Below are 26590 nucleotides of genomic sequence, written 5' to 3' on the forward strand. Positions count from 1 at the left end.
CTCGTCTGTACCTGACTGCATAACTAGAAGTTCCCAAAGTTAATTGAAAAATACTTTGATTCAAGGCGACATTTTCCCCAAAGCAGTATTCGGTAAGAAGCTGCATTTTGATATCTGCAAAAACCTGTAATTTGGTACCTCCTCTACTCCAGGAAGGCAAGAAAGACTACGTAGATTGACAGCAGGCAATACTTCAATTTCAGTTCAACTTCTGCTATTACTCTACAATTTAAAAAGCACAATGTATGTCACCTCCATTGGACCCATCCTGGCCATGGTGGTCCACGCTCTGGTTACATCACGAATGGACTACTGCAATGCACTCTACGTGGGGTTGCCTTTGAAGACTATTTGGAAACTTCAACTAGTCCAACGGGCGTCAGCCAGAATACTCACCGGAGCACCATACAGGTAGCACACCACCCCCCTGCTATGTCAACACTGGCTGCCGGTCCATTTCTGAGCACAATTCAAAGTGCTGGTCTTGGCCTATAAAGCTCTATACGGCTCCGGCGCAGCTTACTTGTCCGAACATATCTCCCTCTACATTCCAACTCGTAGTTTAAGATCCACCGGGGAGGCCCTGCTCTCGGTCCCACCAGTCTCGCAAACGCGTCTGGTGGGGACGAGGGACAGGGATTCTCGATAGTGACCCCCCCGCTTAGATTAGATCGGCGTCCTCCCTCCTTTCCTGAAATCATGGTTTTAGAACCAGGCCTTTGGCTAGCAGGCATAACGGCACTTTGGACATTGAACTGGATCATATGACTGTTATAATAATGTAAACGCCTATACGATTGTATAATTATTGTTATTTTTTTTAATTCTATTGTGTATTTATGGTTTTATATTCTTGTTATATCGTGATATTTGCGGCATCGAATTGTTGCCAGTGTTAGCCGCTCTGAGTCCCCCCCTCAGGGGTTGAGAAGGGCAGGGTTGAAATGTTGAAAATAAATAAATAAATAAATCCTGTAAAGCCTAAAATGTCCACCTCTGGGCATGGGGCAACCAAAATTCAAGTGACCCCTCTGCTTTCCATGGCACAATGCCCCTGGAAATATTGCCTGAAACTAAGGTTACAGCAAACAAGGAGCCAGTTGTGCACAATACTGAGCTCCAGTGTTCCACCTTCTGTGGTGGTGCATCTCTCAGGTCACTCTACTCCCAGCAGCTAGAAGGAGCCAAGCTCTTAAATACGTGTTCCATTAGTTACCATTTCCAGCACTGATATCCCTTGCCCGAGCCTTACAAGTTGATGAGTCATTTCAGCTATTCATTAAAATCCTCTGGAGGTCACATACAGGTCATGTTTGTTTACGCCCCACCTTCCTGGCACCCTCTCTCTGGGCTCCCCCCCCCCTCCCAGTCTGGGGATATCTCCTAAGGAGGAAGGGCAGAGGCAAGCCCAGCAGGGCGCTTCATTCATAAGCCCTCCCCTGCCCCCTCTCCCCATTCATTAGCCTTTCAGCTCCATTCCTTTCCCCTGGGAATCCAACAAGCAAAGTCTCTGCTGCATTCTAATACACTGACATCAGCAGGAAGAGGTTTCCAGACATTCCCTGTGTCGCTCCCATTTGTTGTTCGTCCCCACCACCCGCAGTCCCTCCCAACACACAAATTTACAAACTGCTGGAGGGGTGCCAATTCCATACACTGTGAATTCAAGCCTAACTGGCTGCACTTCCCAGGGCACATGTTGCCATTCATTCATAACCGGGAGCCAGAAAAAGCTCAAAGGGGTGGTGGTGACGGGAGGGAGGAGGAGGAGGAGAAAGAAAGCGCACACCGCTCTTACAGTCCAGGAAGGAGTATCTAATGCAGAAGACACCATGTGTGCAATACTGTAAGAGAGGCCAATCTGGCACAGTTTTCAAGGCAAAGGAAACTAAGGGCAAGAAGACATACACATACATCAATTGGGCATTTTTGCTAGCTAACTCTACGCAAGGGGAACCATGGCTTCTTTCCCAAGGCCATTGAACACAAAAGACTATAAGACAGGGGTCCTCATTATCACGGGGTGTCTGCGTCCTACACCACTGGAGAAATTACACTGCTTAGCCGGTATTGCACCACCTGACATCTGCCGGGAAGTAGCAGCCAATAGTGAAAGGACCAAGGCAGAGACATCTCCAGCTCATCCTCTGTTTGGGTATCAGCCAGCACGTCAACAACTTAAATCTAGAAATAGTTTTCTAAGATCTACAGAGACACTCGCTGGAACACCTCAGCAAGCGAGAGTCCAAAAGTGACAGGCTCAAACCCAGAACCTCGACCAATGGCTGATACCAAATGAGAGACTCCCCCCTGGGCACACAGCTGACTGGCACAACCTGGGGATCACAACCAGACACAGTGAAGACATCTGCTACTCTGCTGCTGAGTATGCATGCCCAGTGTGGAACACATCTCACCACACTAAAACAGTAGACGTGGCTCTTAATGAGACATGCCGCATTATCACGGGGTGTCTGCGCCCTACACCACTGGAGAAATTACACTGTTTAGCCGGTATTGCACCACCTGACATCCGCCGGGAAGTAGCAACCAATAGTGAAAAGACCAAGGCAGTGACATCTCCAGCTCATTCCGTTTGGGTATCAGCCAGCACGTCAACAACTTAAATCTAGAAATAGTTTTTAAAGATCTACAGAGACACTCGCTGGAACACCTCAGCAAGCGAGAGTCCAAAAGTGGCAGGCTCAAACCCAGAACCTCAACTAATGGCTGATACCAAATGAGAGACTCCCCCCTGGGCACACAGAAGACTGGGCGACTTGGAAGACGCTGAACAGACTGCGCTCTAGCACCACGAGATGCAGAGCCAACCTCAAGAAATGGGGCTACAAAGTGGAATCCACGACATGCGAGGGTGGAGAGGAGCAAACCACTGACCACCTGCTGCAATGCAACCTGAGCCCTGCCACATGCACAATGGAGGACCTTCTTGCAGCAACACCAGAAGCACTCCAAGTGGCCAGCTACTAGTCAAAGGACATTTAATCAACTACCAAACTCACAAATTTTGTATTTTGTCTGTTTGTTTGCTTTGTTCTGTTAGAAATGTAATATAATTGACTGGTTGCCCTGACACGACAAATAAATAAGGGGTCCTCAAACTATAGCCCGGGGGCCGAACACGGCCCCCCAAGGTCATTTACCGGGCCCCCACTCAGGGTCAACCTAAGTCTGAAACGACTTGAAAGCACACAACAACAACAATCCTATCTCATCAGCCAAAAGCAGGCCCACACTTTCCATTGAAATACTAATAAGTTTATATTTGTTAAAATTGTTCTTCATTTTAATTACTGTATTGTTTTTAAGTGTTTTTTGCACTACAAATAAGATATGTGCAGTGTGCATAGGAATTCATTCATTTTTTTTCCAAATTATAATCCGGCCCTCCAACAATTTGAGGGACTGTGACCTGGCCCTCTGTTTAAAAACTTTGAGGACCCCTGCGATAAGACAATACAAAGGATGACCCTACCAGACATGGGGGATATGGCCATTCCTAGTCACTTCAGTAGTCTGTCAACAGAAACAGCATAAACTACAACAGGATAAACAGATGGAAAGGAGATTCCATCAGAACATTAGGAAGAACTTCCTGACTGTGAGAGCTGTTCAGCGGTGGAACTCTCTGCCCCGGAGTGTGGTAGAGACTCCTTCTTTGGAAGCTTTTAAACAGAGGCTGTATGGCCTTTGAATGCGATTTTCCTGCTTCTTGACAGGGGGTTGGACTGGGTAGCCCATGGAGGTCTCTTCCAACTCTATGACTCTTTCACATGGAAAGAACCCTCCACCTAAATCAAGAAGGAACCCTGTTCAAAGATGTCCTTCTTCTAAGGCAGATTATTATTATTATTATTACTTTATTTATACCCTGGGACTCAGAGCGGCTTACAGGAGGCCAAGCCCAATAACACATCAATAAAACAACAGTTGTTCTCAACCTTCCTAATGCTACAGCTCTTCATGTTGTGTTAACCCCCAACCATAAAATTACTTTAGTTGCTACTTTATAACTGTAATTTTGCTACTGCTATTAATTATAATGTAAATATCTGATATGCAGAATGTATTTTCATTCACTGGGTCAAATTTGGCACAAATACCCAACATGCCCAAATTTGAATACAGTAGAGTCCCACTTATCCAACATAAACGGACCGGCAGAAAGTTGGATAAGCGAAAACGTTGGATAAAAAGGAGGAATTAAGGGAAAGCCTATTACACATCAAATTCCGTTATGATTTTACAAAATAAGCACCAAAACATCATGTTGGATGAATGAAAGTTGAATAAGCAAGACTCTACTGTACTAGTCGGGTTAGGGGGATTGATTTGTTATTTGGGAGTTGTAGTTGTTGAGATTTATAGTTAACTTACAATCAGAGCATTCTGAACTCCACCAATGATGGAACTGAACCAATATTGGCACACAGAACTCCCATGACCAACAGAAAATACTGGAAGGGTTTGGTGGGCACTGATCTTGAATTTTGGAGTTGTCGTTCACCTACATCCAGAGAGCACCGTGGACTCAAACAATGATGGATCTGGACCAAACTTGGCACAAATATTTAATATGCCCAAATGTGAACACTGGTGGAGTTTGGGGACAATAAACTTTGACATTTGGGAGTTGTAGCTGCTGGGATTTATAGTTCACCTACAATCAAAGAACATTCTGAACCCCACCAACGATATATTGGGCCAAACTTCCCAAACAGAACCCCATAACCAACAGAAAATATTGTGTTTCCTGATGGTCTTTGGCGACCCCCCTAACACTCCCTTGCCACCCTTTCAGGTTGAGAAACATTGTTCTAAAGGGATAATAATCTCCACAGTGGAAGGTAGTTTCTCACAGCACTGAAAGCATATTTTCAATTTAGTCTATAAGGTGAAACAATACATCCTTAGCTTTAGCTTCTCACAGCAAAAAACTACCTGGTGAATTGTTTCACCTTATAGACTATATTGTAGCATAAGCTTTCATGGACTATTCTAATGACTTCTTGCCATTAGTACTGAAGTAAATTGACACAGCAAAACTGAGACCCCTTCTACATTGCCATATAATCCAGATTATCAAAGAAGTCAATCCACATTATCTGCTTTGAATTGGATTATATGAGTCTACACTGCCATATAATCCAGTTCAAAGCAGATAATCTGGATTTTATATGGCATTGTAGAAGGGTTCTGAGATGATAATGTCACCACCAAATACTCTAAGTAAAAATCCATTTGTAAAATAAACCTTACCAGAATGGTTTCATGAAATAAATAAATATATAAATAATGAATACAATCAACCATAAAATTTGCAATAGGGGTTTTTAGGAATTGGAGGGTTAAAGATTAAATAGAATAGTTCTATGCCTCACTCAGTGTAACATAGAGATGGAGATCTGGCATCAGATTTTCCCTTAGGAGACCACTGCATCTTTTCAAAAGACTTGCCAGTCAGGAGGTACAGTAGTGCTCACTATTACAAGACAAAATGATGTTCTTGCCAATCCCTCCTTCAACTAAAAATATATTCAGGCATAGCACAAAATTGGAATATGAACAGGATTAAGTTAATGTAAAGAGCAAATTGCTTGGCATCCATTGGTTTGCTCAAGAAAAAGGGCATACAGCAGCAAATATACTGACTATATAACCCACATTTTTAATCACAGTGCTGAGAATTATGTTGGCATTTATTACTGTGAAACTAACTGAGTGAAGATGGCTAATGTATACATATATTTTATATGTCTTTTAGCATCATCCATATCCTTTCTACCAATATGAGGATCAAGTTGGATTACCGCATGGAACGCTGTTCAGAATCTCTTGTCCCCCCTTTGTAAAGACTACAGGAAGGGGCACCAAGGTAATTAGAAGCAAAAGGATCTCAATGTTAAGTCTGCTAGGTTACCTAGGTTTCTTCTATTGACTGGACATCTTGTAGTAAATTCAATTGCACTTCCACAGTATACAAATTAAAAAAACTACCAAACAAATCACTTTAGGTTGTTTCACAGTGGTGGGAATTGGGAAGCAATTCACCCCACTGATCCACCTCAAGGGCCATATCTGCTTCTCTCAAAATGGCAATAAGAAGTAACATCATATCACCTTTGACTGCCATTTTGAGAGCAGCAGCAGAGGAAAATAGAAGTACGTGGTTTGGATTTATGTGTGGAGATGAAGTGAGGGCATTTTTGCATGTTTACATATGCTTCTGCTTTATCTTTTGGTATCACTTTAAAAAAGAAAATGGGGTATGGACATTTGTGGAGGCGGTGGGAGACTTCAAGGGCCTCAAAAGTGAACTCAGGGACTACACTTAGGCACTCTTGGAAATTATGGTTCAGGTCGATGCATTCTCTGCTCCAGACAGAATGTCTAATTAAAGCAGTGTTTCTCAACTTTCCTAATGCTGGGACCCATTCATACAGTTCCTCAAGTTGTGGCGACCCCCACCATAAAATTATTTTGTTGCTACTTCATAACCGTATTTTGTTGTTGTTATGAATCGTAATGTAAATATCTGACATGAAGGATGTATTTTCATTCACAGGACCAAATTTGGCAAAAATACTTGATACAACCAAATTTGAATACTGGTGGGGTTGGGGGGGGGGGGTTGATTTTGTCATTTGGAAATTGTAGCTGCTGGGATTTATAGTTCATCTACAATCAAAGAGCATTCTGAACTCCACCAACGACCGAATAGAATCAAATTTGCCACACATAACTCCAATGACCAACAGAAGATACTGGAAGGTTTGGTGGGCATTGACCTTGAGTTTTGGAGTTGTAGTTCAGATACACCCAGAGAGCACTGTGGACTCAAACAATGATTGATCTGGACCAAACTTGGCACGAATCCTCAATATGTCCAAATGTGAACACTGGAGGATTTTGAGAGTTGTCGTTGCTGGGATTTATAGTTCACCTACAATCAAAGAGCATTCTGAACTCCACTGACGATAGAATTGGGCCACACTTCCCACCCAGGACCCCCATGCCTTGAAGGGACTCGCTGGTGCAAGCCTCCCTCCAGCCTCACGCGCCCTCCCTCACCTGCACATGTGCACCACACTGTCATGTGCTGAGCACACCTGCTCTCCCCTCCCTGCTTGGAGTCTCAGAAACAGTCCTCCCCTTGGCCAATCACAGCGGATAAAGGCTTTTGGTGGGAGGATTCGCAGTCTGTTTCCAAAAAGGAAAGAGAAGGACAGGCGGAGAGATCTTCAGTCTTCCCTGCCAAAGGGGATCCTAAGACCATCAGAAAGATATGTTTCCAGATGGTCTTTGGTGACCCCTCTGAAACCCCCCCCCCCACAACCCCCCCCCCCCAGAGGTCCCAACCCTCAGGTTGAGAAACACTGAGTTAAAGCATCACTTGCCACCTCTTTTGGTACTCTTCTTCAAAATATGTAACTTATTTTTCTCTATGAAGCATATTATGCTTAGTTAAATTTAATTCAATCCAGTAGTGAGCCCTTGATCCCACTGTGTGTCCTAAGATTTATTCAAGACAAGAAAGTATGATCTACCGAGAACTACTTTATTTTTTCCTTTGCACACCCATGAAATCACTTTCAATGTCTATTAATTCTCTCACTCTTGATCACTGAAACTGAGACAATGTATTAGACTCCTGGGCGTTTTGTCGTTGATGTTCTAGAGAAGACTTTTTGTTCAACATCGCCCACAGAAGCATAGTGGTGTGGAAAATGGGAGACATGTGGTCCTCCCACCCTCTGCAGTACCTTCCAATGCTGTCTCCAGAAGCCACAAGACTACAACACAAGCTACGCTTCAAAGCTGAAGCTGTGCATTTCAGACAAAAAGACATATTGCCTGTGTTAACATACTATATACTAGGAGACAATTACAGATGTTGAACCCAGATTTCATATTCTGGGTTATACTACAACAAGCCTGCATAACCTGTGGCCTTCCAGGTGTTTGGACTTCTAATTTCCAGAAGCCCTAGCCAGCTTGCCCAATGGTCAGGAATTCTGGGAGCTAATGTCTGACATACCTGGAGGGCCAAAGTTTGAGCACGCCTAGAACATTATATTCATATCAGAGATTCATGCAGAAATTTGCTAGGCAGCAATATTAAATGTATTGCTGAAGCCTAGTACGTAATACTGTTTTGTCTTTAAAAAACACATGTAATATTCCAGAGCAGTGGTTCTTAACCTGTGGGCCACAGACCTCCAGTGGGATGCAAGGACAAAAATCTGGCCCACAAGCCTTCTTCCTCTTTATTTATCTATTTTATTTTATTTTATTTCCGTTCCTTTTGAGACACCTGCCATTCCTTCCCTGTTGCTGACCAGCCCGGACCCCTTGGATAGACATCAGCTCTAGATTATTAAATATGGTTTTCTGTGGGTGAGCAGATGGCGACTACTGGATGGCATATGTTTTGTATCAGAAACGGGAGCTGATGTGGTCTATCCAATACCATTTTCTGAATCAGAACCCCAAATAATCAAACCAAATCTAAAGTTGGCCAAAAAATGATTCATAACCCTTTTGGTACTAATGTTGGAGAGTGTTCCCTGGTCAAAGTGGTCTCTGACCAAGTGGTCCCTGGTCAAAAAAAGGTTGGGAACCACTTTTCTAGACAAAGCACAAGATGTTTCCATAGAAGGGAAAGCCATTCCTATGGCTTGGCCATTGATCTTTGTTGTAGTGTTCAATCTCAATTAGCTGTTCTAGGCAAAGTGGAAGACATCCAAAGTCTTCATTAATACTATTTGATATCAAATAAAAGAACTTAGAGAATAAAATAAACACCTTCAATATAGATCAATGGCTAATAAAAATACAGGATATTATGAATATGGACAAATTGACCCATTTAGTAATAAAATACCAAGGAAAACCCAAGAAAGCAATAGATTGGCTACCTTTCAAAGAATATATGTTAAGGGGAAATTGGAATCTAAACACATAATAAAAGTGAAAATGTGTGCATGTACATATGTGCCGGAGGTGTCCACTTACACAGACAGCCTCCTGCCTCCATAAACAGGCTATAGTTCTAGGTGCTGGGATGCCTCCAAAGGCACTCTCTCAATTGATATTGCAGGTTATTGTGAGCACTGTGAATATGTAGCCCACTCCCTGCCAATGTCCTCCCCAAACACCAAAGACCCAAGGAATGCTTTCATTCGGGGACCATTTCATCCTAGATGTTCTCTTCTTATCCCAGAATGGACATCCCAGGGTTCCTTTCTCTCTCCAAATTTGCACGATCCCACCTAATGCCTCCCACTTAACCCTTTCCTACTCATTCCTATGGCACACAGCAAACAGGAACTGATCAGCAACTGAACAAGAGGTTTGAGAAGAATTCATCATGATTTAGGGGAGCCGTAGTTTACCTACATCCAGAGAGCACTGTGAACCCAACCTACGATGGATCTGGACCATACTTGCTACGGAATGACCTGCCTGCGCGGGAGTTGTAGTTCACCCTGTATCCAGAGATACCAAATTTCCCAAAGCAAACAATGCCTTTCTCGAGTAATCCGGGCATCGCTGGATCCCCAAGCTAGTATGATAATATAGTTCAATCAATGTAAAAGAAGAATTGTCCCTCAAAAAAGATGAATGATGATGGGGAGCACAGACTAAGAAGAGGAAATCTAAAAACAAAATAAACCACGATGAAGTGATTGGAAGTGTATAAACCTTCCCCCTTTTTCCCCCATTCCCTTTACCCTCTTCCCTTCCTAATCCCTTTCCCGTTCCTGTTCTATCCTTTTAAATTCTTTCCCCCTCTCATTTTAATGTTTTTGGATAATTAATAAAATTATTATAAAAATATTATTTGATATCACAAATACCATCAAAAATGGTTTTCGGAGGACACAGGAAGGCTGCTTAGAAAATTAATTTGTAAATGTTCCTTTAAAAGTGTATCAGTGGAATTGGCATAGTTCTCATGTCTGGCTGAAGTAAAGAGCTGGTTAAGCATTTGTGGTACTTTCACACAAATAATGCTTTACTGCAATAGTATTCAAAGTGGTGGTTCGTGGACCACTGCCAGGATATAATATTTCCAGAAAGGAAAGAAACAATTGTATCCAATGGGCATAAATATGGTGCCAGTCTGGCACATTAGGAAACACTGGTCTACTAGGTATCTGATCTACTAGCTACCTATCCAGATACCGATCTAGCAAGACTGGCTCAATAAATAACGGACATCAGTAGTCAAACGTGACTCACCTGGAGATGGAGGCTGTATTTTGGGTTGTGATTTCTTTGAATCAGTTGCAAAGATGTCTGGGGGAGGATCTTCGCCTCGTTCAATCTTGCATTCAAAGGCATAAAGACACTGGATATACTGCTTCTTCAGGGAGCTAGCTGCACTGCTAGAGGTGCCCACATTCAAATTGGTTGATAACTCACGCCATTTCTTATTTTTGTTAACCTGCACAAAGCCAAAAGGGCCAACTTTTTAAATCCAAGTCACACAACCCTCTCAAAAACCTTTTACAGGCAAATGAACAGGCATCCCAATAAGGTTTTGGGAAAGCAAGAAAACGATAAACTGTCTGTTTATTCTAATAATAGATTAAAAATCAGTATACAATGTAGGTGTCTATCTGAGAGGACTACAACTACAAAACACTTCCATGTTCAAGACAAGCCACATCATCAACAGTAAAACCTAGGTGAATCTATAGTAAATAATTCACCTGTATTTCTGAGTTGGATGACGAAATGTACATGAATAGGAACTCGGCTGATAATATTACAAAAAAGAAGCAAATATTTATTCTTAAAAGGGAATGAAGATAGTTTATAAACTATTTTCAATTATTTCTAAGCATTTTGCTCATAGGCAACGGTCAACAGGTAGCTCTGGCATGGGCTGGTCCATGGGGTCATGAAAAGTCGGAAACGACTGAGCAAATAAACAACAACAACTCGAAATTGATGAGTTAGTTGTGTCTCTGTGTGTGTCACACCTGGGTTGTGAAGCTATATGCGTTTGGTTATCACCTTCAGAAGGGTTCCAGAAACAGCTACAACCAAATACAGGCAGATTTTGAATGTGATCTAACTGTTCCCCACTACTGTTCACTCACTTGAGTTAGCCCTCCAATCTCCTTCACGGAAACATAGAGACGGTACAGGTCTAGGGGTTTTCGGCCCACAGCTGGAAGGTTGGTCATGCCCATTGCTTTCTCTTCAGTGAAGGCCAAATAGCGATCTACCCACATCTTTCTTTCTGGTTCGCCACCAAGCTCATAAAGTTTAGTAATCTTCTCATTTGTAGTAGTGGAGGAATTAGATTTCTAGGTAAAAAAGAGAAATAAGCAGACTAGAGAATCACAGCAATTTGGAGCGCAAGAAATGCAGTATTTTGAGATCATTTCATAAAGCATGGCAAAAGGATAAAAAATGTTTTCTCCCATATGTACAAAGGTGTGTGTATTAGCAGAGTGTTGAAACACATTCTTCATCATTTCAAGATTGCGGTGGAGATCTAAATAGTATTTATATTCATTACAAACTAGACAATTCCACAGATGATACAGTAATCTACACATTTTTGTAACAGCTAGAATCAATTACTGCGATGCATTGTATCAGGTGCTGTTTCTGAAAACTCTAGAAACTTCATCATGAAACAGAAGAACCAGGTTAACAAGTATGAATTGATACGTCTCAGAAATGTATCACAACTTCTAATTTGTTTCAATACACTGTTTAAAATGCTTGTTTTGTCTATAAAGCCCTATATAATGTTTTAATGTACTGTATATACTTGAGTATAAGCCGACCCGAATATAAGCCGAGCCACTTAATTTTACCACAAAAAACTGGGAAAATGGATTGACTCGAGTATAAGCCGAGGGTGAGAAATGCAACCGCTACTGGTACATTTCAAAATGAAAATAGATACCAATAAAATTACATTAATTGAGGCATCAGTAGGTTAAATGTTTTTGAAAATTTACATAATTTAAGATAGGACTGTCCAGTTCTGATTAAACCATTATTCTAACCTTCTTCAGTGTAAATATGCTTATGTATCCTTCTAATAATAATAAAGACAGTAAAATAATAAATATAATAATAATAATAAATAGGGTAAAATAATAAATGTAATAACAATTATAAAATAAAATAATAAATGTAATAATAATAAAGTAAAATAAATATTATAATATTATTAATAATAGAGTAAAATAATAAATGTAATAAATAATAATAATAATGATGACAGAGTAAAATAATAAATAACCTTGACTCAAATATAAGCCAAGGGGGACTTTTTCAGCCTAAAACAAGGGTTGAAAAACTAGGCTTATACTCGAGTATATACAGTACTTAATTTTGATTTTAATTTTAATGTATTTTAATTGTATAATGTAGTTAAGGCATTGCATTATTGCCTATCTGTAAGCCACCTTGAGTCCTCTCCGGGGTAGAGAAAGGTGGGATATAAATATAGTGTGTGTATATATGATCAGCAGTCAGTGTATCATAAGAACCTGCCCAGCTTCCCTAGAATAGGCTATTGTTTCCATCTTCACAAGAAAAAGATGGCCTTGGGAGTTTTGATGTCAGGTTATGCTGCAAGTAGATAACTTACTCTTAAGGATTATGTGACTGCCAACTGACATTACTCGTAACACCCCAGTTCAAATCTGCCCAGTTCATCTCAGTTTCTGGTGATTAATAATGGTTTTGTATTTCTGTTACTGTGACTTTAGTTGCAATTACTCCATTTGAATCAGCTATGGCTTTTGATTTTTTTTAATGACCATCAGAGGTGCCTCTACTGTGTTTTATTTTTACAAAATTTTTATGATTTTTTGTAAACTCTGAATACAGCAGGCAAGGATGCTTCTTTCTATACAAAAGTACCATTCATGCTATGTTTTTCTTTACTACTAACCTGATTTCGGAGCAACACTGAAGAAATAGAATCATAGAATCAAAGAGTTGGAAGAGACCTCATTTGCCATCCAGTCCAACCCCCTGCCAAGAAGCAGGAACATTGCATTCAAATCACCCCTGACAGATGGCCATCCAGCCTCTGTTTAAAAGCTTCCAAAGAAGGAGCCTCCACCACAATAGTCTCAAGCCTTTCAACTAACATAGGAAGCATTTCACCAGTGAAAGGTGTCATTTCCCTTGAAGGAAGTAACAGAACACTGCCCCAAATTTCACCCTTATCAGGGTCAAACTCTTATGACTCAACTATGCTGCAGAGGAAAATTCTCTGTCAGAAACACTGGTCAGTGGCCGATACTGTTCATCTTATAATAATGGAATTAATTGCTAACAACTAGTGGGGTGACACTAGCACACAGGGTGGATGGCAACACATATTAACTGTCCTTATACAGTTCTTTTTTCATTACAAGAATACATTCTTTTTAAAGATGCAGTTACTATTTGGTAGGAGATTGGAGTGGATGGGCCTTGTGGTCTCTTCCAATTCTATGTTTCCATCTTTTAAAAGACAGGAAAAGTTTATTTGATTCAATATTTGAAAGGATCATTATGAGTATTTCACTTTGAATTGACTTTCTAGGATGGAGATCGTTCTTCTTTCATTCTGAAGCCATCATCATAGATGGACAATGGTGCCATTTAGCTAGATTTTAGATTTAAAGATTGTGTCAAAAACATTTTTACAATCAGCATCTCTCCATCCTTTGGCACTCTGAATTGCAAAGTCTGAGCAGAAGGCTTCTAGATGCTGTGTAACTGAAGCATAGGACCAGTTCTGAGTTTGAAGAGATCGGGTTTATTTGCAACTGAGTTGAAAATGGATCTCAGTTAACCCAGCCAATATCAATGCAGCATTCCTGTTTAGCTTTGCCAGTATCTTGCTATGAAGAAATGTGAAGGACAAAGGAGCAACATCTTTGAAATGGTACTTTAAGAAACTGGGGAGCTCCTTAATTAGCACAGCATCACCACGGCCACAGTTGTCCTACATGTGCATCTAAAGCAGTGGTTCCCAGCCTTTTTTTGACCAGGGACCACTTTGAAAAGGGACAACTCTCCAACATTAGTACGAAAAGGGTTACGAATCCGTTTTTGGTCAACTTTAGATTTGGTTTGGTTATTTGGGTTGCCGATTCACAAAACTGCATTGGATAGACCACATCAGCTCTAGTTTCTTATACAGAACATAGGCTATCTAGTAGTCACCATCTGCTCGCCCACAGAAAACCGTATTTAATAATCTAGAGCTGCTGACCTTGTTTTAGGTCTTGCGGCCCACAGGTTGGAAACCCCTGATCTAAAGAAAAACAGTATTGATAAACAGTATTTCTTGCTGTTTCTTTGTCAGTGTTGATGTGGAGATTGTCTGATTTGCCTACTCTGGAACATGCAACATATCATTGTCCTTCTTTAAGGGTCCCTTTCAAATCTATGATACTATATCTCTGTGTGTGAGAATCATATCTATCTCTATCTATCTATCTATGGCTGGATGGCTCTTTGTCAGGAGGACTTTGATTATGTTTTCTTGCCCTGATGAAGGGAGTTGGATTGGATGGCCTTAAGTATTTTCTGTTGGTCATGGGGGTTCTGTGTGGGAAGTTTTCCCCAATTCTGTCGTTGGTGGGATTCAGAATGCTCTTTGATTGTAGGGGAACTATAAATTACAACTTCCAAATGTCAAGGTCTATTTCCCCCAAACTCCATCTGAGTTCATATTTGGGCATATGGAATATTTGTGCCAAGTTTGGTCCAGATCCATCAATGTTTTGAGTCCACAGTGCTCTCTGGATGTAGGTGAACTACAACTCCCAAACTAAAAAAACAAAAGAACCAATGAACGAAATGTCAATGGCCACCAAATCCTTCTGGTGTTTTGTGCTGGTCATGGGAGTCCTGTGTGCCACGTTTGGTGGAGTGCAGAATGCTCTTTGATTTAAGTAAACTATAAATTCCAGCAACTACAACTCCTAAATGACAAAATCATAATTTTTGAGTGATGGTCACTCCTTGTGTTGTGAGACATTTTGTTGCCAAATTTGGTGTGGTTTCGTTCATTGGTTCTTTTGTTTTTAAGGAACTCGTTATGCACAGAGCATTTATATATATATAGATTGAATGATTGTTTGAAAGACTTGACTTCTTTGTCCCAAACATTTTCTTTAGGAAAAAAGACAGGTTACCCTGGTAGTGCAGCGGGTTAAACTGATGAACTGCTGAACTTGCTGACTGAAAGGTCGGCAGTTTGAATCCGGTGAGCTCCTGGTGTTAGCCCCAGTTTCTGCCCACCTAGCAGTTCTAAAACTTGCAAATGTGAGTAGATCAATAGGTACCCATTTGGTGAGAAGGTAATGGCACTTTTATTCTGGTCAAATGATGGACAACACCGGCTCTTTGGCTTAGAAATGAAGATGAGTACCACCCTCCAGAGACAGACACGGCTAGACTTAATGTCAAGGGGAAACCTTTACCTTTACTAAAAAAAAAAAAATCAAAAGCCGCAAGGTTTTCTAGCAAGGGCACCTAACTCTAGATTAACTGCACTTGCAATCAATACAGCCCAGTTCTTGATGTAAACTCCTAATATTATAGCAATGGATACAAGGTCTTCACATTCTCTGTTGGTACTCAAATGGAGCCTCCAGCATCCTTTACTGATATTTTTGTCAGGGCAAATCAATAATCCAAGAGAATAATTCTAGCTATTAACATGGACTTTTGTCTAGAGCCGAAATAGTAGTTGCACCTGTATAACTGCTTATTCTGCTACTGTACATTTTCATAGGAGATAACTTGGCCAATTTCCACAACTAGGAAAATTTTGTTCACTTTTGAAAACTATTAATGCATGCAATAGAAATAAAGTGAGAAGCAGCATCTTTGCAGTCAAAAATTGTTTGTAGTCATATAGCTCCACATGTCCAAAGGTGGAAGTAAATCACAAGGAAGCAGTAAACAGTAAACAATAAGGGAGAATATTAAGAGACACAACTCCAAATAGTTTCAAAGAATCTTCTCCTTATTTTCAGAAATAGTCTGCATGAACATAGTCTGAATGACACACATCTGACAGTGCTCTTATAAAAACCTTACAAAGACATTTTTCAACAGTCAGTAATGAGGAAGTGGGAGTAGGAAACCCTTGCCTTTCAAAATAATCTAATTATATTAGCTTGACTCCTACAGTAGTCTCAAGTACAACGGACCCAATCAATCAATGGGATTTACAAACGGTTGATTCAGCATTCAACAATTATCTCAATGGGTTTACTGAGAGGTTCAAGTCATAAGGCTAGAAATCTAAAAACATGAGGCAAATGTTTCCAATGTTTACCTTTGACTTGGACTCAGATTTTGTTGTTCCATCTGCCTTATTGTTCATTTTTGCCGCAGGTGTTAGTTTAACATCCCCAAGTCCCATCATCTCAGGACTTGCAGCCATCCCTAGAGAATCAAACAATCAATATGAGAATGCTTTTCTGGGTGTTATCCCAATTCCCAAAGTTCTTAAACAAGTATTGAGTACAGACTATCTTACCTGCAGAGTTGTTTGCCATATTCCCACCCAATGGATACGGCGGGCCCTGGGGATTGAGCATGCCAGCCATGCTATTAATTCCTTGGCCATAGGGAGGTCCAGTTCCCATCATTCCTCCTTGGTTAATATGGGGGTAACCAGATGGCCTAAAAACAACATGCCTTTATTAGTAATACCAGACCATGAGCATATGCTTCCAACATGAGTATGTAATCAATGGTTTCTGTATACTGCCAAAACACATTTAGCAAGTTCAATCAAGTTTTCGGATTCACTGACATGCAGAAACCAGTAGGTTGGCAAGAATCTTTTTCTCTGTAACTGCCGTTCATGATAGTATCAGATTTTCAATCCCACTGGCAGGTTTAAAAAGAGGGTGAGATCTAGGCACAGTTCTCCTTGATGGCTTAAGTACGACAAATATGAGGTGGTCCACTGGCTCTACCCAAACCTCTCAATACAATTTAAGTACTTCACTGACTTTAGCTGCAAGTAAAGTCAAGGCTTTCTCAAAAAACTGACAGGGAGATAGGGTGGTCTACAAATAAATTATTATTGTTATTACAGTATTTTTATTGGCTTAACTGGGATAACGTTTTATATCTTGCCTTCCAGCACAGGGCTTCAAGGTGGCTGATATATGTCGGGGGGGGGGGGGGCGTCCTAAAGGCATTGAAGGTGATAAGACAGGAAATCCCACGATTATTCTGCTTCCCACAAATACCCATGCCCAAACACCTTCAAGCAGGAAAAAGGATTAGGCAGGTGCATGAGTCAGTAATAAATTAAAAGCTAACTTATCACATCACCCTTGATCTGCCTTGGTTCAACTATTTTGAGCCAGTGTCTGAATTGGAAGACACTTCCCTCCATTTAGCTTGCTTGACAGGAAGCTGCCACTCCCAGTTACCCCAAAATCTGGTGTATTTTTTGCCCACTTGGATAGTAAAGGTATCACAATATGCCTGCCTTAGTTCTTTTCCACAGCTATGATATGAATGAGCTTTACTAGCCAACATACTGACTTTGCATTTTATCTTTTTCAACTAAGAGATAGTGAACAAGACATTTTAATCTTAGATTTAGGAAAATCTACACACCTGCATGCACAAGACTTACCTATTCTGGATTGAATTGACAGCAGCAGCATGCATAGCAGCAGCAGCAGCTTCTTGTGCTTTCCTGCCACCTGGTGGAGGACACATCCCAGTTCCTACTTGGGGAGGCATATTTGCCATGTTGGGTCCATAGGGCCTATTCCCCATGGCAGGATGGGTCAAACCTCTCCCTGGGGGAAGACCAGGATAGGGTGGTACACCAGTCTGACCATGGATCTGAGTCCCTGCTCCCATTGGGTTCATGGTTCCTCCCATTCCTGGATTGGGGTAATTTGCATTGGTCATCGTATTGTAGTTTGGCTGCCTGGGATATCCACCTACAAAACAAAGGGGACAGTGATCAGTAATCATGAAGAATATATTGGCTATTTTATTTATTTTACAAATTCAACCTGTGAATTGTAAAAAAAGGCACATAAAGGAGGAGACACTCAACACTAAGAATCAGAACATTGATTTATTTTGCATCAGCTCTCTCACTGCAGCTATATTATAATTACATACAATTTTTCTGTGCATCCTTCAGCAGAGATCTCATGTCTGAACTAATCAGAACCAGGCTGAAGATAAAAAATCCCACAATCTAGATATCTATGATCAGTCTATAAATTAACTACACTAGTCAGGTAAGATGTTCTGGTGTATAATTAAAAGTAGATGAGAGCTCAGGGAGCAACACAGAGCACAGTTCACTTAAAACACCCCATGTTAAAAAACCTCCCAAGACATTAAATGGATAATCTTGTACATATTTTAAAATTCTTTCTTATTTGTTTTAAAATTAAGCTTAGGCACCCTAAATTTCATACACGGCTATTATGACAATAACATATCCTTAAGTCCAGCAAGCAGCTTGTTTAAACCTTATCAACTGATTCACATTTTTTACCAGGAACCAAGATGCTTTATATTAGCTGTCCATTAGTATACTTGCTAGAGTGAGAGTAAGAACGAAACACACAAATCTCAGGCAGACCTTACTAGTTCAATCCCATTTCTTCCATCATGACCTCAAAGTGGAGATCAGAAGTTTCTGCTTTCATTTTATTTATTTAAAACATTTATAACCCGTCCTTCTCGACCTCCATAGAGAGACTCAGAACGGCTTCCAAACAGGCAACAATTTGATGCCAAACATAATATAAAACATATAATAAATACATCCACAAAACTAAAATAATTCTACATATACGTTCAGAACCTGCTCGCCAGATTAAAAAAACCAGAATTAAAATTGTCATCCAACACAATCCAAGTCTGGTTCAATAAACCTTGTCTTTTCTAGTAAACAAACTATTCTATGAACACCTGATCCCATAACCAGGATTTAAGTTTCTTCCAGAAGGTCAGGAGGGAGGGGGCAGATCTAACTTCATTGGGGAGGGAGTTCCACAGCTGAGGGGCCACCACAGTGAAGCCCCTGTCTCTCATCCCCACCAAGTGCGACTGTGATGGCAGTGGGACCGAGAGCAGGACCTACCTGGAAGATCTTAAGGTCCTAGATGGTTCGTAGGGGGAGATATGTTTGGCCAGATAAACTGAGCCGGAACCGTTTAGGGTTTTATAGGTGAGCACCAGCACTTTAAATCAATCACAACTATGTGTCTGCATTGGATACAGTGGACAGTGTCTTAAAAGCTTATGCTAGAAATTTATTCTGCCTAGTTAAGTCTCAAAGGTACTACTGGATCCCTTTTTATGCTAAAGCAGATTAAAACAGCTACCTCTTTGAACAGTTCAGACTGTTACTCAAACTCTCAACTGTGATTATTGTTAAAGAGCATTCCAAAGTTGTTGAAATTGGTCAATGAGGAGGGATTCTGGGAACTGCAGTTCACCAATGTTGGGTGTGTGTGTGAACAATTCCTAGTTCTTATCTCCTAGCAGAGGCACAAGACATGCTTGTTGCTTCTATGTTTCAGCAGCAACCAGATTATTTCCCTCACCTTGAGGCCCATATTGGCCCCCCTGAGGTCCATAGCTGCTCATGGAATTTTGCTGGTAAGGTCCCATTCCAGCATGCATTTGTCCTCCAGAAGACTGGCGGGGAGATAAGGCAGACCCAGGCTGAGAGTTATACTGAGGCATCTGTGGAGTCCTCTGTATATAACCTAAAGAAATAATAAATGTAAAATGATATACTACGAAGCTATGCAGAACACACATATATACAAGCACTAGAATATAACAAATTACATTTCTTGTTAAAGCATATCAGCAGATTTTAAAGTTACCAATATACAGGCAGCTCCTAAGTTATGAACAAGGTAGTTCTGTAGGTTTGTTCTTAAACTGAAAATGTATGTAAGTTGGAACAAGTACATTTTAAGTGTAATTCCACACACACAAAAGCTTTGAATAGCATAGAGAAAGGTTAACATCCCCGTGGTGTTTGTTTTCCCTGTGATCATTGGGTTTTGAGAAATTGGGCTTGTTATGAAAACAAGGATTGGTGATAAAACTTCAGTGGAGACACTTTTCCCCATGAGATCTCTTTCAGGAGTGAATTTCCCTTTCTAGGGGAAGATTTCTCTCACTTCATGTTGTCTCAGTTCCATTCTTAACTATGAGTCATTTTTAATGTCAAATGTTTGTAACTCAGGGACTGCCTGTACACCAAGGGTGGTGATGGAGAGAGACACAGAGGATACTAGATAATTTTCTAACATTACTCTCTGTCCAACTTCAGAGAGAAAGTAAAGTTTCACTGGTTTCTAGTTCAAGAAACTGGTTGAAATTCATCTGTATATCTCTACCCATAAAAGTATCCTTTTGTGAAAACAAAATATTTAATTCAAGATCTGGAATGAGTATTCCAAAGGTAAACAACAGCTAACTGAATAAAGTGTTCATTCCCAAACTGCAATATTCCCACTGAATGTTTCAACAAATATGTTTTAATATTTGTATTTAATATGAAAGCCTTCGACAATATGCTTGAAAGTTTGGATATGTAAAAAACAAACCATACCAATGGTAAATTGCACTCTCACCTCTATCTGGGGCTATGGTTGACTGATTCATGGAGGTATGCAAGATGCTGTCTGACTGGCCACTTGGTGGTCGAGGTGGCATCTGGCTGCCTGTGCAACAAAGAGAAAATGACTTCTTTGTAAGTACATTTCCAAATAATTTCAACTCCATGTGGCATATTAAGACTGAACCCTACTGCAGTACACCTTCACCTTTAAATGTACAGTCAACCCTCCATATGAGATTCTGCATCCACCAATTCAACCCTCCATGGCTTGAAAATATTTTAAAAATACAATGTCAACCTTGATTTAGTCATTTTATATGGATGATAGCCATCATCATCACAGGTGATCTCTTGTGGCTGAGTATAACTGTCTTCCAGAATAGAATAGAATAGAACAGAACAGAATGATAGCGCTCACTATGGCACTGTGATTTGAACAACTATGGATTTTAATATCCATTGGGTTCTTGGAACCAAACCCTACCAAATACTAAGGGCACGCTGTACTTATAAATCCATCCTTGTTTAACTGATCCATACACATGAGTCTGACAAAGAAAGAATCCAAACCCATATCTCTTATTCTTATTTACTGTTATATTATTTGTTACATTTAGAATGTGTTTTTTCTCCAGGAAGTGTTCCTTCCCCACTTTTTTATCCTTACAGATGCACATGAGGTAGGTTTGGCCTCACAAATACTGACTGGCTAAATACTGAAGTCTGGATCTCTTCACTTCTTGGCTGACACTCTAACCAGGGAGTGAGGAAAGTGCAAATAATGGGATACATATAATTCTCCCCGGGGGATTTATCAGCATGCCTCCCAAAATGCCTTCTCCTTCCTTGTTAAGGGGCATGGAGGCCATTTCTGCTGCATCCCTTCCCTTCCAATTGTTTTAGGTGCTGAAGAGGTCTCTTTTAAACAGCAAGTAAAATGGAACTTGACTCCATGATTTATAAAATGCCTGTCTCTGACCTTCAAATTATGAATCTTTAACTCTGAACTGAATGTTTATTGGTTTTATATGTTCTTTTGAACTGCGGTTATGTTACCTAACTGGCTTATGTGTTTCTAACTGATGCTATGTGGGGTGTTTAAACTTGTTGTTGTTATTTTATTATTTTATTGTTATATCTGGGAAGGGTGTAATTGTGGCCCCACTTTTTTTAAAAAAATGTTCCTTTGTATTATTTTAATTGGGTTTTTAAAATTTTGTTTCTTTTCTAGGCATTGGGTTGGGAAGTGATACAGAAATACTGTTAAGTAAATAAATTAATAAGAAATTACTACATCATTCTAGTTTCATTTTATCCAGTGGTTTTTACTGGCTCCCTTGAAATAAGCGGCCATGTTTAAAGACAGACGGACATTCAAGGAAAAATAAACTAGTTTCCAGAATGTAGCCAGCCAGAAGGCCACTAGCCATGTTAGCTTGGGGGATCCTGGAACTGCTATTCCAAGCTCTATGTCATGCACACAAAATGTTTTACCTGGTACTGCAGCAGGAGAAAGTGGGCCAGAGCGTGACTGAGCAACACTTGCAGGAGAGCCAACTGGTGATGGGGAAGGTCCTCTGATGCCTGGCAAGTGAGGAGAGGTATGTGGAGAGAAAGGAGACTGAGCCGGATTGCTCTGCTCTCCTTGACTGCTGGAAATCCCTGATGTGCTTACGCCAGGACTCAGTGCTCCTTCTGTGCCCATAGGCAAGTCATCTATTGAACCAGAGAGATCCTATGGAGAGACAGAGGAACACAGGCAAGGATGTCACTACAGGAAATAAGAGACTGGGGTGGCTAACATATACCATATACTGGCTGCAAAATGTATGGGATTCTTCTTCAAGATTACTTTGCTTTCAATTAGGCGAGATACAATATAGCTTTAGCTGAAAGTCACCAATAGATTTTGTCCTAGGCAACCTTTGAGGAATTGCAGAGCCCAAGATGTCATCTATGAAATGCTGTGTTAAGTATTCTTTGAGTGGTACTCTTGTGAATGCACACATATGGAGTTACTGCACCTGCACAGGGTCTAACACAATGGTTCTCAACCTGAGGGTCCCCAGGTATTTTGGCCTACAACTCCCAGAAAACCCAGCCACTTCAGCAGTTGTTAAGATTTCTGGGAGTTGAAGGCCAAAACACCTGGGGATCCACAATTGTTCTAACGGAACGCTTCCCAAGCTGAATCTTTCAAATTTTGGCAGTAAGCCCATCCACTCCTCCCAGCGCATAAAAGTGAGCCCTGGCCGCACGCTCCCCAGTTCCTTCGCCACAGAGACAGTGAGAAAGGGGGAGGTATACATAGAGGGGAGGAATGGGCAGGTTTGTGTGGATTCACAGAGTACCACTCGAAGAAACATGGTTACAGGTAAGCCACTTGTCCTTTTTCTTTGTGGACTCTGTGAATGCACACATATGGAGACTAATGAGCTAAGATCCAGGTTGGTTGGACATTTGCTGAACCGACATCAAATAGGTGCAAACACAATCTCTTTATTTATAGAAAATAACAACTTAATGACACAGGAAAATCTGTCAGGTGTGCAAATAAATTCTTTAGTACAACAGTGTAATAGGCAGAATGGAGACATTAGGTCATGGGGAGCTATGCTCTCCGTGTGGTAGTATAACAATACAGTGCATGAGGTACACAGTGAAAAAACCATGAGATCAGAAAAGGGTTGTGGCCCTTTCTTGAGGCAATATGCCATGGCATTTAACAAAGAACAAACCTCGATAGAATACACTGTATCTCAGGCAGAGAAGTACGTGAACAATGTTCTATGAAATGGTGAATAACCTTATTCAGCAGGAAAAAAAATAGGATGGAACATCATCAGTTAGCAAGAAAAACAACATCATCAATAAGCAATCAAGATCATAATTAAGGTGAAATACTACTGAAATAATAAAACATTGGTTGATCCTGATAACCGCCTCACCCCCTACCAACCCCAGAGATGTCTCCATTCTGAGGACCAAGATTTATTGGAAGTTCCCAGTTTTAAAACCTTGCGTCTAACAGCAACTAGACGCAGAGCCTTTACAGTAGTGGAGCACTCTGCCACCAGAAGTTCGTGCCTTGCAGGACTTATCAGCCTTCTGCAGGGCTTGTAAGACATATTTGTTTCGACAGGCTTTTGACCTTTGATCTGTTGTTTTAATTTTTGTTAGATTCCAGTTTGTTTTGTAAGCCGCTCCGAGCCCTAGGGGAGTGGCGGCATATAAGTCTGAAAAATAAATAAATAAATAAATAAATAACAAGAGTCAGTGTCTTATTGCGGAAGGAAGTGTCTGGGTAGGATCTAGAGTCAAGTCGATAATGGGAGACAAAGGTCATGGGGTTGGTCCAAATGGCCACTTTGCAAATGGCATCTGGTAGGATGCCCTTGAGAAAGGTTGTGGATGCTGCCAGGCTCCTTGTAGCTCTCGGGTGGACTGGGGTGGTGGTGGCAGATATTGAGCGAGCTGGTAGCACAGCTCAATGGCTGCAGCAATCCAGTAGGACAAACGCTGAGTTTGCCGAGTTTTCGGCAGCATATCAGACAAAGAGTCTCGAGGACTTTCTAGTGGGCAAAGTTCTGTCCCTGTAGAAAAGCAGCATCCTTCTGACATCCAGGAGGTGTGGACGCTTCTCCAGAGGTGAAGTGGGGTTTTGGGAAAAGGCTGGAAGGATGATGTCCTGATTGACATGAAAGGCAGAGACTACATTCAGAAGGAAGGTGGTGTCGGCACGGAGGACAGTTCGATCGCGATAGAAGAACAAGTAAGGCTCATCTATCTGGAGTGCTGCCAGCTCCAAAGGGCAACAGGTGGAGGTAACCAACACTTCCATGAGAGGTGGTGGAGGTCTGCCGTGGCAAACAATTCAAAGGGTGGACCGGAGAACTACAACAATACAAGCTCGAGGCTCCAGCCCGGGATAGATGGGTGGACAGGCAGATGCAGGTTTGTGTATATTTTAAAGAAAGTCTTAATAAGGTAGTTCAAGGATGGGTGGCCCTGCTATTGCATCAACCAGAAAATTACTGCAAGGTAGGATTTTATAGAGGCAAGAGCGAGGTTCTGCTCCATCATGGTAAGTAAGAAGTACAGGACGTTCGATACCAATGGGAGCGACAGATGGTCTGCTCGGGATTGAAGGAAGGCTCGAAACTGGGCTAAATTGTAAGTGTAGGCCTTTCTCGTCGACTGTTTGTGTGCCACCTGTAGGATGGACCGGAGAGTGGGCTGGAGGTGGCTTATGCTGTAATCCTCCATGTTGTGAGGTGGAGAGACCTGACATCTGGATGGAGGATCATCCCTCGTTGTCTGGTCAGGAGGTGAAGCAATGGTGGTAGGGCACAGTGTGTGCCTTGAGAAATCTTGAGCTGGCTGGGTACCACAGCTGTCTGGGCCAGGCTGGAGCTATTAGGATATAGTTAGTGCTGGATGTATGTATCTTCTCTATGATCCTGAGGATCGATGGGATGGGTAGAAAGATAAAGGTACGCTATCGACCAGTTCAGCAAGAAGGCATCTTCGAGACATCCTCGGGACGCATTAGGAGGTAGGCATGCTCCATACTGGGGAAGCTGGGCATTCTCTGGAGAGGCGAACAGGTCTATCTCCGGCCACCCCCATTCGTTGAAGATGCCATGGAGTTTTGTCGGATCGAGCTTCCTCTCATGGGATGCCATTTTTGTTCTGCTGAGGGTGTCGATGAGGCCGTTCTGCTCTCCTGGCAGCTGGAGCATTGTATTGTTCACCGAGTGGTCATTGCACCATTGCCACAGTCAGAGGGAAAGTTGCAGGAGCTTTCTTGAACCTGTGCTGCCCTGTTTGTTTATGTAACACATTGTCACCGTGTTGTCCATGAGGATCTGAACAGTTTTGTGGCAGATGAGTCATGTTAATGTTAGGGGGCTTTGAAAACCATCAGATATTCTAAGTAGTTTATGTAGTGGGCCACCTTGTTTCCGGAACAGAGATCCTGGATGGCGAAACCATTGGTATAAGCTCCATATGCAAAAGTGGATGTGTCAGTCGTTATTGTGACTGATGGAAGCTGAGGATGGAATGGAATGCCCTTGCATACATTGATCTAAAGTGTCCACCAGGTGAGTTTTGAGTACCAGTCTCGGGATCGTGAGAAATCTGGAGTTGTGATGTTGAGATGGGTTGGGGTGGACGATTAACCACCTTTGCATCGGTCTGATCCGGAGTCTAGCAAAGGGAGTGACGGAGACCATCGAAGCCCAAGGAGAGGACGTGGACTGATCAGGCTCGGACTCAGTGATGGGGTCTGCAGTTTTGTATTTCCTTCTGGATAGCTGCAAACCGCTCCCAGGATAGGGAGACTCTTTGGGAGATAGAGTTGGAAAGAGCCCCAATAAACTTTATCTTCATTGTCCGGAGTGAGGTGGTACTTTTTGGCATTCTACAGGAGGCTGAGTGTTGTAGTAGAGTCTGCTGGCAACGATACTACTATTAGTGAGAGTAGTAGAGGAGGCAAACGAGGTGCTCAGGTGCTTGAGGAAGAGCAACAAAGGAAGCGTATCCGGGAGATACTTATGTCTCCCACAGATGAAGACTCTTTCGAAGGCTTTTCAGAGAGTGAAATGTGTGAAGAGGAGGGAGATGGGAGTAGAGGTGTCAAAGGGATTACTTGTGAGCAGGAGTCTGACGAAGAACGCCAGAGGAAAAGGATCCAGGACATACTTAATGCTCCCACTGAAGATGAGGATTTCATGGGCTTTACTGGAAGTAATGAGTCTGGGAGTAGTGAGGATGAAGAGCCATTAGATTGGACTCAAGTACAAGAAGTCAGGAATGTGTGCATGCAACCCACATCCAGTGATACATTTGAGGGTTTTTCTGGGGATTGGCAGTATGGAGATACCAGGGATTCATGGGGAGACTTAAGTCTTGACAGGAGGTGGAAGAGTTGAGGAG

The 26590-nt window shown here is 41.5% G+C and overlaps 1 protein-coding gene across 1 annotated transcript in view; it reads right to left on the reverse strand.

Moving 5' to 3' along the window:
- Positions 1–26590, reverse strand: part of ARID1A (AT-rich interaction domain 1A) — a 111558-nt gene that overhangs the window by 13519 nt on the left and 71449 nt on the right. The window contains exons 5-12 of the mRNA XM_060784496.2: positions 22145–22385; positions 20664–20753; positions 19617–19781; positions 17672–17987; positions 16553–16698; positions 16349–16458; positions 11133–11342; positions 10267–10471 (exon numbers count right to left, since the gene is read on the reverse strand). Coding sequence (XP_060640479.2) covers positions 10267–10471; positions 11133–11342; positions 16349–16458; positions 16553–16698; positions 17672–17987; positions 19617–19781; positions 20664–20753; positions 22145–22385 — 1483 coding nt within the window. The remainder of the gene's footprint in view (positions 1–10266; positions 10472–11132; positions 11343–16348; positions 16459–16552; positions 16699–17671; positions 17988–19616; positions 19782–20663; positions 20754–22144; positions 22386–26590) is intronic.

Source organism: Anolis sagrei, chromosome X (assembly GCF_037176765.1).
Source record: "Anolis sagrei isolate rAnoSag1 chromosome X, rAnoSag1.mat, whole genome shotgun sequence".
Classification (NCBI taxonomy): domain Eukaryota; kingdom Metazoa; phylum Chordata; class Lepidosauria; order Squamata; family Dactyloidae; genus Anolis; species Anolis sagrei.